The following is a 12,164-nucleotide window of genomic DNA, read 5'->3' as shown; positions in this document are numbered from 1 at the left end:
TCTGTCTTTTCTGGAATCTACTCTTAACGGAGATGTGAGGAACCACAGCGATGGCCCATTTCCCCCTGAGAACACCTAATCATGTCAACCCTATGGCTCTAAAAGTCTTGAAAGTGAAAGTGTTCATTACTCAGCTGTCTCTGACTCTTTGAGACCCTCTAGACTAACCCGCCAGGGTCCTCTGTCGATGGGATTCTCCAGGCAAGCATACTGGAGTGGGTGACCATTTCCTTCTCCAGGGGATCTTCCCCACCCAGGGATCAAAGCCACATCTCCTGCCTTGCAGAAAGATTCTTTACCAAAGTTAGTCTTGTGTTAGTCACTCAGGAGTGACTGACTCTGTGACCCCCATGAACTGTAGCCCCCCAGGCTCCTCTGCCCATAGGATTCTCCAGGCAAGAATACTGGAGTGGGTTGCTATTTCCTCCTCCAGGGGATCTTCCTGACTCAGGGATCAAACCTGTGTCTCTTACATCTCCTGCATTGGCAGGCAGATTCTTTACCACTGAGCCACCTGGAAGCCCATCTGTGTATGTATGTGTGTGTATGTTTGTGTGTGAATTTATATGTGTGAAAGTGACAGTCACTCAGTCATGTCCAACTCTTTGCAACCCCATGAACTATACAGTCCATGGAATTCTCCAGGCCAGAATACTGGAGTGGGTAGCCTTTCCCTTCTCCAGGGGACCTTCCCAACCCAGGGATCAAACCCAGGTCTCCTACATTGCAGGCAGATTCTTTACCATCTGAGCCACCAGGGAAGCTGTTAAAGTCTTAGGTTTTATATTATTTTAAAAATAAAATAAGAGATGCAGAGACAAGTGAATCAAGGCCTGGGAGGGGAGGCCCATGATGGCTCCTGCCATCTGACCGATGGGGCAACTGGGACCAGAAGTTCTTTTCTCATCCTTCCGGACCTCACAGACATGGTACCCCACCAGCTAGCCTGCTAATGGGGCTGGACCTAGCTCAGCTACTGTGGGTCTCCATTTCCCTGGTGGAAACTGGGTGATTTCTACAGTCACCTTGCTGGACACGGCCCCAGTAGTGCTGCTCAACAGCGTTCCCGTGGCTTCTCTCGGCCTTGCTCCTGGGGTCAAGGCCTAGATCTGAGTTGTTGCTGCTCCCTGGGACTGGCACAGGGAAGGAGGCACCTGGTAGGGGATGGGGGGGACACTGCTTCCTGTGGGTCAGGCCACTTCCCCCACCACCTCCAGGCCCCATGGTGAGACAAGGGGCACCTCAGATCTGGACGGAGGAAAGGGTAGAGCTCAGACACTGGTGCATCTGGCCTGGACAGCTGCACCCACCCATCTTATCCCTTGCAGGTCCCTGAAGCTATCCGCAAATGTCAGCGGGCCGGCATCACGGTCCGCATGGTAACGGGGGACAACATCAACACAGCCCGCGCCATTGCGGCCAAGTGTGGCATCATCCAGCCCGGGGAGGACTTCCTATGCCTGGAGGGGAAAGAGTTCAACCGGCGGATCCGAAACGAGAAAGGCGAGGTAGCTCTCTGCCCCTCAGTGGCCCGGCGGGTCCAGGGTTCTGGCACTTCCTTCACCCTGCCCCTTGGTTCAGCCCCTCCAAGACTCTACAGCATCTATGTGCTTTCCCCTCCCAGATAGAGCAGGAGCGTCTGGACAAGGTGTGGCCTAAGCTGAGGGTCCTGGCGCGATCATCTCCCACCGACAAACATACTCTGGTTAAAGGTAATGGAGTGGGCTCGCTCATCGCCCCACCTTCCCCCTGGCCCAGGTGGCATGACGCAGGGGGGAGGGGGCGGTGTGGCTGTCACCTCGATTGTGGGTCGTCTGCTCCCAGATGCCCAATGCTGAGCTTCCAATTGGGTGTCTGGCCCTGCCTAAGAAGCAGGCTACTCAGCTCTGGATACATGGCTCCTGGAGATTTTGTCCCAGAGGAAGTCACTTGTCCTTCCCAAACCTCAGTTTCCTCAGTGGGAAAATGGGGATAATAATGGAGACTCCCTCCAAGGGCTGAGTGGCCAGAGCTTGCCCCTCCACTCCCCTGCACTCACAGTATCAGTGGAAGATGCCAGCAGGGGCCAGCCTCTCATCAGAGCAGATGGAAAAACTGGGGCCTGGGAGAAGGAGACATTTTTCCAAGTCACCCAGTGCCAGGCCCCTGCCTTGTACCAAATCCCACCGCCCTGTATTGTCTCACTGGGTGAGGACCAGGGTGGGAGAAGCAGGATGCGGCTGCCAATCAAGACACAAGACTTGGTCCCAAAGGTGATGGAGTGTATGGAGAGTTGGAGGCAGTAGGCTTGGTGGCAATCTCAAAGGCTTTCCAGAGCCAACTGGCCTCCCACAGCCCCTGGGCTGGTCACCTGGGGCTGCAGATGGCAGGAGCCGTGCCCTGCACTGATCTATGTTCCAGGGATCATTGACAGCCACACGGGTGAGCAACGGCAGGTGGTGGCCGTGACAGGAGACGGAACCAATGATGGGCCAGCCCTCAAGAAGGCGGATGTGGGCTTCGCTATGGTAAGCTGCCTGCTGTGCCAGTCTGGGTCACCGTGGCAGATGGGGCCCTGTGACAGAGGATGTGTAAGCTTTGGGCAAGTGTGGGAGCTAGCATTGAGGCAAGTTTACAAGTGCCATACATTTCTTTCTCTCACGTCCTGACCACCTCTGCCAGTGATTTGTGCCAAGGTATTTGGTGTGATGGTACCCAAGGTGATGAGGGACTGGCTGCATTGCTAGGGGGTCGTGGGGACTTGTCTGCTGAAAACTTGCCTCACCATCTCCAGGTCCAGTCTGAGTGAACCTCAGCCCCACGTGTGATGAGCCTAGTCCCCACATGAGCTTTTCCTCTGTGCATCTCTCTCATGGCTGAAATAAAGCTGGTTCTTTCTGTAAAAACAGCTGAGCAGGGTGGCCTTGGCACAAAACAGGCTGTGCTTGGCTGCCAAAGGCAGAAAGCAAGCGAGGCCTCTCCCAGGCCACCTCAAAGGAGGGGCACGGCCCTCAGAGTGCAGGCACCAGGGGCACAGAGCAGTCCTTCCCAGGGCCATATCCAGAGGGGGCCCAGCCCCAGCTCCGGGCACTGAAGGAGCCCAGCTGGGCAGCACCATGGTGACCTGTGTGGGCTAGGAAGCCGTGTTCTCTCTCTGGGACTCCCAGGGGCCCCTTACGCAGGGACCCGACAGAAGACCAGGGGGAGGCCACTGCAGGCATGGTGTCTTCTTCATTTGTGAGCAAAACTTCTGTAGTACAAGGATACGTTTGGAGTGAGCAAGGAGGGCTGGGGAAGGGGCCTGTGGACATGGAATGTGTGTGCCCTCCAGGGCATTGCAGGGACAGATGTGGCCAAGGAGGCCTCAGACATCATCCTGACGGACGACAACTTCACCAGCATTGTCAAGGCTGTCATGTGGGGCCGCAACGTCTACGACAGCATCTCCAAGTTCCTGCAGTTCCAGCTGACGGTCAACGTGGTGGCTGTGATTGTGGCCTTCACGGGCGCCTGCATCACTCAGGTGGGTGCTGGGGCTCTCCCTTCCATGACCACAGCTCTCCCACCTGGTGTGCCTGGGCCTCAGGGCCCAGTGGCAGAAGCCAGGTTTTTCTTTGCTGCTGACTTTTTTTCCGTTTAGATAGAATTCACCTAACAAAAAATTCACCATTCAATGACTTTTAAGTACATTCACAGCACTGTGCCGTCATCACCTCTGTCTAGTTCCATCGTGTTTTCATCACCCCAAAGGAAGTGCCATCCTCATCAGCAGTCACTCCCCACTCGCCTTCCACCACTTCTGGACATTTCAACTCCATGGAAGCAAATCATAGGTGGTCATTTGTGTCTGGCTCCTTCACTTAGCACAATGTTCTTAAGGTACATTCATGTTGTAGCAGGTACTTTATTCCTATGGATGGAGGACTGATGTTCCATTGTATGGATGGAGCACCTAGCTTTTCTGCATCCTTTCATCAGTGGGCATTTGGGTTGTTTCCACCTGTGGCCACTGTGGACTTGTGTGTGCAAGTCCTGTCCTGGGTCTGCTGGGAACTCTGTGGTTAACCTCTGTAGGAGCTTCTTCCCTTTTTTCTGTCATCCAATTCTCCCCATTAGTGAGTATTCAGAATTTGTCTCTCTTTCAAACGTATTTTTTAATTGAGATAAAATCCTCACAACATCCTCTGTACCATAATAGCCATTTGAACCAAAGTGTACAACTCAGTGGTTTTTGATGCTGTCTCCATCTTGTGCAACTGTTACCTATACTTGTACCCACTAAGCAGCCACACTCCACTCTCCTCTCCCTCCACCCCTGGCACCCACCCATTTGCTTTCTGTTTCCATGGATCTGTCAGTTCTGGAAGTTTCATAGGAATGGACTCCTACAGGATGTCCTTGGTGTCTATCTTCTGTGAGGCTCATTTTTAACCAACAAGTCAGAAGTGATGAGGAGGAAGGCCCAGGTCAGTTTCTACCTCTTCCTGGCCCGTGGGCATGGGAGCACAGGAGATCACCCATTCATCATGCTCTTTTATGGTTTGGGGCAACTGACAAGGGGGTGGCAACCTCCTGCTAACAATTGGGACCACATCTTCTACATCAATGCCAGCAGGTCAGAGAAGAAGGGAGACTAACAACATTTTAAGAGCAGCAATCTGAGAGCCAGTGAAAACTCTCTGCTCACCTTAAGGCAACATAGGGATAGAAATGTCAGAATGTTACGGGAAGGCTGGATTTGTTGCAATTTCACTTGAATTAAATTCCAGTGACATTGACCCCTAGTTGAGTTTCTTCCCAGGGGGTGGGGGTGGGAGGTCAGTGAGGGTTCCAGACCCATGTTGGGGTGACTGGCTGCTCTCCACAGGACTCTCCTCTCAAAGCCGTGCAGATGTTGTGGGTGAACTTGATCATGGACACATTCGCCTCTCTGGCTCTGGCAACAGAGCCACCCACTGAGTCACTGCTGCTGCGTAAGCCATACGGCCGGGACAAGCCCCTGATCTCGCGGACCATGATGAAGAACATCCTGGGCCATGCTGTCTACCAGCTCACCATCATCTTCACCCTGCTGTTCGTCGGTAGGTTGATCCAGAACCACATAGCCTCTGGCCCTGTGTAGCAGTGGAAGGGACAGTTACTTGGGAATCTGATTTCCAGTGAGGACCCCTCAGCCCTCACTTCATTGCTATCCTGGGAGTTTTCTTCTGTGTCTGGCATCAGCAACTTTTATGTGATTCTTTTATTTACACCAAGTGGGATTGTCACTTCTTCTGTTTGTGGCCTCTCTGCCTGACATCAGGGGGCTCTCCATGGGTCAGGTGACCCTTGGTGGCTTGGCTTTCAGCACACATTCCTGGGAGCAGACTTGAAGCTCAGTGCAGGGATGGTGCTGGCCAAGGGTAATACTCACGCAAAACGTCTTTTGGAGGCACCAAAAGATAGCCTCTGGGGATACTCTCATGGGACCTTTCTGTGCAATCTTGGGAGCAGAAGCTGTTCATGGCTAAGCCAAGGTTGGTCCTTGTAACAGGACAGGCAGGGCAGAGGAGGGTCAGGCCTGCCCTGAGACTTCAGTTCCCATTCCTTCCCTAGCTCAAGCCAATGCACAAATGGGTTTCAATGTCTTCACTCATGTCCTGGGGACACTCCTATCCTGGGTGACAGCTCCCGTGGTCAGGATCCAGCCTTTGCTGTGACCTAATGTGGGTTAGCCCGGGGGTGCTGGGAGACTCATGACTTCCCCCTGTATCACCCAGTGGGAGGTATCACCCACCTGGGTCCAGCTCTCCTCATGTGGCCCTGGGCTTGCAGGGGAGCTCTTCTTTGACATTGACAGTGGACGGAACGCTCCCCTGCACTCGCCACCCTCCGAGCACTACACTATCATCTTCAACACCTTCGTCATGATGCAGCTCTTCAACGAGATCAATGCCCGCAAGATCCATGGCGAGCGCAATGTGTTCCATGGCATCTTCAGCAACCCCATCTTCTGCACCATTGTGCTAGGCACCTTTGCCATCCAGGTAGGATGGGCGGCTCCACTGTTAGAAAAGGTGGGGGAGAGGGGATCATCACCCCACTCTCCACACCAGCCTTGGCTTCTGTTCCCCTCCTGCCCACATTCCCCGATGCCCAGCCCTCTGAGCATCTTTGTCTTCAAAAGCCCTGGCCTGGCCCCAGGCTCACCTGTTCAGTTCCAGAGGGTTTCAGTGGATCTTCCCCAGAGCTGACCTTCTCCCAGGTTTTCTCACAGGTTTGCCATCCCCATGTCTAGCACTCGATTCCTTGGCAAGAGACCACTCTAGCTTCAGAAGTTTCCTGTGACAATTCTCCCTGTGCCAGGCTGGTCACTCAGCTCTCCAAGAGGTGCTGAGCATTCAAAACCAGGGCATACTGATAGAAAATGTGAGCCAGAGTGAGGCCAATAGGCTAGGACAATAGGCCAGTTTTTTTCTTGCAGTTTTCAGAGGAAGGCCTGCCACACCATGGGAACACCTGGGGAAGCACCCAGGCTTCTCGGGAGGCAGAGGGAGAGTAGGGAACAAAGGCAGGACCTGTGAGATTGAGGGAGCAGGCTGAGGGTCTGATGGTATGAATAATCTCTTGGCTCTGGGGTGTATGGCTGTCTACCTCATGGTCTAAGACCTGGCCCTGGGTGGTTAAGGCAGGAGGACACTGGCATGGAGGGTGAGAGTCCAGGAACAGAGGGAGTTGGGGTGCAAGCTCAGGACCAGTTGGTCTGGAGTTAGAAAGCTCGCCCTTGGGAAGAGGCCACCTCCCGTGGAGCAGTGATGGGGCTGCAGGAGGCCCATTGGAGTGTCCAGCACCTAGCACATTCAAACACCATGTCCACAGAAGCTGGGGACTTGGCTAGCACTGCCAAGCCACACCTGCATGCTGGAAAGAGGATGGTCTGGGGCACCAGGGTCAGTGGGCTCCTGGCAACAAGCAAGGCCCTGAGCCCATCTGGCATGACACCCACAGCCTATGGTCAGCCGGTCTGGGAAGCTTTCTTCAGCACTGGCTGAGGGGGAGATGAAGGGAAGGAGCCTGGAGAAAGGAATTCTCCCATGAATGGCCTGTCTATCTGGGTGAATCAAGAGGCCCTCTGACTCCCTGAGCTGGGCCCACAGGCAGGGGTGCCCCGAGGACTAGAGGTGCTGGCTGGACCCACCTCCTGCCCACCCCTCTCCCACAGATTGTCATCGTCCAGTTCGGTGGAAAGCCCTTCAGCTGTTCCCCTCTGTCCACGGAGCAGTGGCTCTGGTGCCTGTTTGTCGGTGTTGGGGAACTAGTCTGGGGACAGGTAAGCATCTGCCTCAGCCACTTTTCCAGCCCTGTGCTCCCTTCCCAATTGTCTGAGTAAGTGAAGACAACCCATGGGCTCCTGTCTTGCCTCTGGGACAGGCCATGACCTAGGTGCAAAGCTACAAGTGACAGCATCAGTGGAGAGCATGCAAACGACCATGGCCAGGATGTGACAGGCCCTGGTAAAACCGCCTGCCACTCCCTTTTCCACAGTAGGAGTTGAAAATCGTGCTTTAGAATTGGGTAACTTGGAAGATGTTAACACATTTGAAGCTACACAACACCTCTCTGAACCTTCAAGAGGACAAGAGAACGTCTCAAGGGAAATGAGGAAATCCTCTGAGCTGACAGAGGGCAAGTCTCACACTTCTGACTCTGTGGCTGCCGCTAAAGCTAGTTCCTAGTGCCAAAGGTTACATTAGGAAGAAAGGGCTTGGGTACTGGGGCTGGGCAGAGGCCAGGAGGGGCCAGATCAGGCCCTGGGAACACAAGAGGCCCCTAAGGATATTTCTCCAGAGTTCTAGAACATTGGTGTAGGAGGCTGAGTCCAGTATGTACTTTACCCTGTGTCTCAGGCCACCTCAGGCTACCACAAAGTATCATAGACCAAGCAGCTTCAACGTCAGATGTTACTATCTGGAGGTTGGACATCCAAGATCAAGCTTACATAGGGTAAATCCAGGAGGGAACAGGAATAGGCTTCCAGGTCCCCACCACAGGAGCCACCAGCAGCACAATTTCTCCCAAGAGCCACATGTGACAACATGCATGGGTACCATCACCAGGAAAGTTCCCCTGAGCAGTGCTTGAGGGGGAGTCACTCCTGGAGGCCTGGAGCACCCATGTGGCTCACCTCATTTTCTTGATCTCTGGGCCCCGGAGGTCAAGCTGGTATGAGGTCCAAGGCCCTGCCGGAAATCACGCTGCCATGATTTCCAGCATTTCCGTGATTTCCAGTGGCATAGACTACCGGCCCTCAGCCCCTGACAAACCAAGATCCACTCATCAGGCAGGGCCCTAAAGGTCTCCTCCCAGGAGCCAGGCCAGAGCCAGACCTTGGTCTGGTAAGGCGAGTCCCTTATGTCACATACTGTGTGGAAAGGTGACATGCATTGCTCCTCTGGGCACACACACTGCCCCCTCACTGGGAGGAAGCCTTGAGAAAGTAGCCAAGCATGGTGCAGGGCAGGCGGAGGGAGCAGCCTTGGCCTGGGTCTGAGGGAGGTGGGCAGTGTGGGTCCCTTCCTGGACCCAGCAGCCCTCCCACTTCTGACAGTCACTTCTGCCTGCTGTCCCTCACCTCCGGCAATCCAGGTCATCGCCACCATCCCCACCAGCCAGCTCAAGTGCCTGAAGGAAGCAGGACATGGGCCCGGGAAGGATGAGATGACTGATGAGGAGCTGGCTGAAGGAGAAGAAGAGATTGACCATGCTGAGCGGGAGCTCCGCAGAGGCCAGATCCTCTGGTTCCGGGGCCTCAACCGGATCCAGACACAGGTAAGCCACTGGGAGGCTTGGCCACTCCAGCTCTCCCACCTCAAGACAGGGGCCAGCAAGCCAGAGGTAGAGAATGGGTGAGGTGAGCCTGAGACCAATAGGGCAGCCCTGGGGTCTGGTCGCCATGAGCGCAAGGGCAGTTTCTTGGAGTGCCCAGGGACAGAATGTCACTGAGAAGGCCTCTCCCTGACACCCCCTCAGAGCCCAGGTGGCCCTCCCCAGAGTGGGTGCAGGTGGCAGCTAAGAGTGTTTGCTGTGACCAAGAGCTGTGTCTTGGAGAGGTGAGGGCACAGGCCACCTGCAATTCGAATAGCTACTGGGACTTGTTTTATTTCCTGGGGGTGGTCCCAGGTCACGGGAAAGGGACCTTCTCAGGCTGAGGCAGACGCCCACTTCAAATAGCCTTTGATGAACTCACCATTTATTGGGTTATATTGAGAATTCTAGGGAAAGACTTCATTGGGAAGCACACTCTGGCCACCAAGGTGGTCCATTCTGTTCATCCCAATCTCCAAATGTCAGTGCTGGTCAAGGTCTAGGCCATCAGCAGCTGTCCTCTAGAAAGTCAGACAGTCGTGATGGGCACCCCGCTGGGGGCGATTGCAAAGGCTTCATGAGAGCCTGCCTGACAGAGCCACCCTCACTTCCTGCCCCCACCTCTTCCCGGCCAGCCTTCTTGCCAGAATGTTCCATACTTGCTGTTTCTCCGGGTCCTTCCCTGGCACTCCCTGGTGATTTCATCATGGTCTGACATCAGTCCTCACCAAAGTCTGCGAGACGTCCTCCTGGCTCCCGAGCTGGGCCATCCCTCCATTCCTCCTGCTGCCTCCCAGCGCCTTTCCGGAAGTGCAGTCCACCCTGCTCTCCTGGCAACTTCCTGTCCCCTCTCCCTCTTCCTTGCCTGTCACTCCCACCCCCTGTTGAGATCTTGGTCTGCCCCCGCCTCTTGGCTATGACTCCAGCTTCTGGAAATCCCACAGGCCCCGGGGCAGGGTGGAGGGGGAAGGCGCCCATTCCCCGTAGCCTGGCCCTCCTTGCATAACCTCCAGATGGCGACCACCTCCTCCTCTTTCTGGCCAGATAACCAGCAGCCCTGGGCTGGGGCTCTGCTCAGCCCAGACCACAGGCCCCACCACCCCGAGCCCACCTCCTCCCAGCCCCCCAGCCGCTGATGAATGGCTCCATCACTTCTGCACAAGCCAAGAACCTGGAGCTGCCCCCAGCCCTCTTCCTGTGTCCCTGAACACTTGGGTACATGTCCATTGCATCTGTAATCCAGCCACCGCCAGCCTCCTCTGGGCCTAATCACCTGTGTCTCTGCCTGGTTTGTTTCCTGTGTCCACCCTGGACCCCTGCAGCTCTTTGTCAACCTAGCCAGTCTGTGACACTTACCACTCCCTGCTTCTCCCATGTGTTTATCCACACTCTGTACTGGACCCCCAGCCCCACTGCCCTGAGCCAGCTCCAACTGCTTCTTCCCCTGGAGACCCACAGGAGGGACGAACACTGCCCAGCCCCTGTTTAGGCAACTTCCCGCCATGGGCCCCTTGGCCTGGGTGGGGACCTCAGCCCATGGCTCTCACCGGCATCTGCCTGCAGCGTCTCACCCATCACCATGGGTTCATCCCAAAGTGCCCTCCTGGTGTCCCTGGCTCACCAGCTGCTCCCGCACAGACCTTGGGGTCCTAGCCTCCAGGCACCCCTCTCTCCTCCCCGAGCCCTGGCCAGAAGCTCTCAGGCTCTCTCCTGACCCATGCACCCTGCACCCCGAGAACCCCTGCTGCCTTTCCAGACTTCCCACTGCTCCCCCACGCTGCTGTGCCTCCATGCTGGCTGCTGTCTGGGCCCCAGGCCTCCTTAGCTCCTCATCCTGTGAAGCCTTCTCAGAGTCCACTCCCTGCTGCCACCAGGGCACACACACTCAGCTGAGCCTCCACTTGGCATCAGAGGCGGGCAGGATGCCCCGGGGGACTTTCCAAAACTGCAGGGTCCCGGGTCACCCAGAGCCTGGGATCCTATAGGGCTGGGTGAGGGGGCACCAAAGAGCACCATGTGAAAGAGCTCCCTGGGGTCCCAAGGGGCTTCTCCCAGCCTCTGGCTCATGCCTCCTGGCATCCCAAGCACCAGCATGGCCAGAGAAGGATGTCTTCAGCCCAGCCAGAACAGCGAGTGCCCACTAGAATGGGAGGAGCCTCTGATGCCAGCTGTCTAGCTCTCCCCTGTGGCCTCCTGCTGCTCATCTGTGAGCCTCTACCCACCCTGTCCCGGCCTCGATCGGCTCTGGGGTGTCATGCCAGGCAGGTTGTGTGGCAGAGCCTATTCAATCCCATCAATGAGCTGAAGACAGCAGCCCTGCCCCCATCCGAGGTGTCTGGGTGGAGGTCCTTGGTGCCCCAGCTAGCTGTGTCCCCTCAGAGTCTGACACTTCTGACCCCTGCTTTCCACACAGGGAAATGGGGCCCAGAGAGAAGGGACCTACCTAAGGTCACTCAAGTCTCCCTCCCCTTGACTTGGTCACATCGAATCTGCCATGCTTCTCAAGAATGATGAACCAACGTTACTGTAGCTCACTTTTTAAAGTTCTTTTTTATTCAAAATACCTACTTGAACCGAGAAAATAAAGCCCAGGAAAATTAAAGTCCCTCAGGTTGTATATACCCCAAGCCAAGAGAACCATTAGATTCTAGACAGACAGCCTTAGATTTCTGACTTTTGCAAAATACAGAATTGCTCCCAAGATTTCAGAGGCCACAACTTTTTAAGTTGCTAAATGGAGGCCTTTCCTAACCTGCTGCCCACCCATCATGGCAGTGCACCAGCCAGGCAGGACATCATTTGAGAATGTGCAGTGCTGTGCTCAGTCACTCAGTCATGTCTGACTCTTTGTGACCCTATGGACTGTAGCCCGCCAGGCTCCTCTGACCATGGAATCCTCTAGGCAAGAATACTGGAGTGGGTAGCCATTCCCTTCTCCAGGGGATCTTCCTGATCCAGGGATCAAACCCAGGTCTCCCATATCGCAGGTGGATTCTTTACTGTCTGAGCCACCAGGGAAGCCCAAGAATACTGGAGTGGGTAGCCTACCCCTTCTCCAGGGCATCTTCCTGACCCAGGAATTGAACTGGGGTCTCTTACATTGCTGGTGGATTCTTTACCAGCTGAGCTACCAGAGAAGCCCTCATTCCAGAATGAGTCCTCAAATCTAAGGACTTAGAGTTTTTCAAAGCACTCATGACGTGGTCTATTTTGCATTCCATTATAAAGCAAAGAGAAGCTTCAGCAGTGACTGTGCCTTGTTCCTGGCCCAGTGTGGGGGCTTCTGGGATGGGGGGGGGGGGCGAGGGGAAAATGATGTGGTATTTTGACTGATACCATCA

General features: G+C 55.2%; 1 protein-coding gene across 5 annotated transcripts in view; it reads left to right on the top strand.

Annotated features, from left to right (window-relative positions):
- ATP2B3 (ATPase plasma membrane Ca2+ transporting 3) overlaps positions 1 to 12,164 on the top strand; it is a 61,313-nt gene that overhangs the window by 34,888 nt on the left and 14,261 nt on the right. For all 5 annotated transcript variants that reach the window (XM_070290494.1, XM_070290496.1, XM_070290495.1 and 2 more), the window contains 8 exons: positions 1,329 to 1,508; positions 1,625 to 1,712; positions 2,401 to 2,507; positions 3,311 to 3,502; positions 4,847 to 5,060; positions 5,794 to 6,005; positions 7,181 to 7,288; positions 8,605 to 8,787. In XM_070290494.1, the coding sequence (XP_070146595.1) occupies positions 1,329 to 1,508; positions 1,625 to 1,712; positions 2,401 to 2,507; positions 3,311 to 3,502; positions 4,847 to 5,060; positions 5,794 to 6,005; positions 7,181 to 7,288; positions 8,605 to 8,787 (1,284 nt within the window). The remainder of the gene's footprint in view (positions 1 to 1,328; positions 1,509 to 1,624; positions 1,713 to 2,400; positions 2,508 to 3,310; positions 3,503 to 4,846; positions 5,061 to 5,793; positions 6,006 to 7,180; positions 7,289 to 8,604; positions 8,788 to 12,164) is intronic.

This window comes from Ovis canadensis, chromosome X (assembly GCF_042477335.2).
Source record: "Ovis canadensis isolate MfBH-ARS-UI-01 breed Bighorn chromosome X, ARS-UI_OviCan_v2, whole genome shotgun sequence".
NCBI lineage: Eukaryota > Metazoa > Chordata > Mammalia > Artiodactyla > Bovidae > Ovis > Ovis canadensis.
Note: the sequence above shows the minus strand (reverse complement) of the source record. Positions and strands in the feature narration are given on the sequence as shown.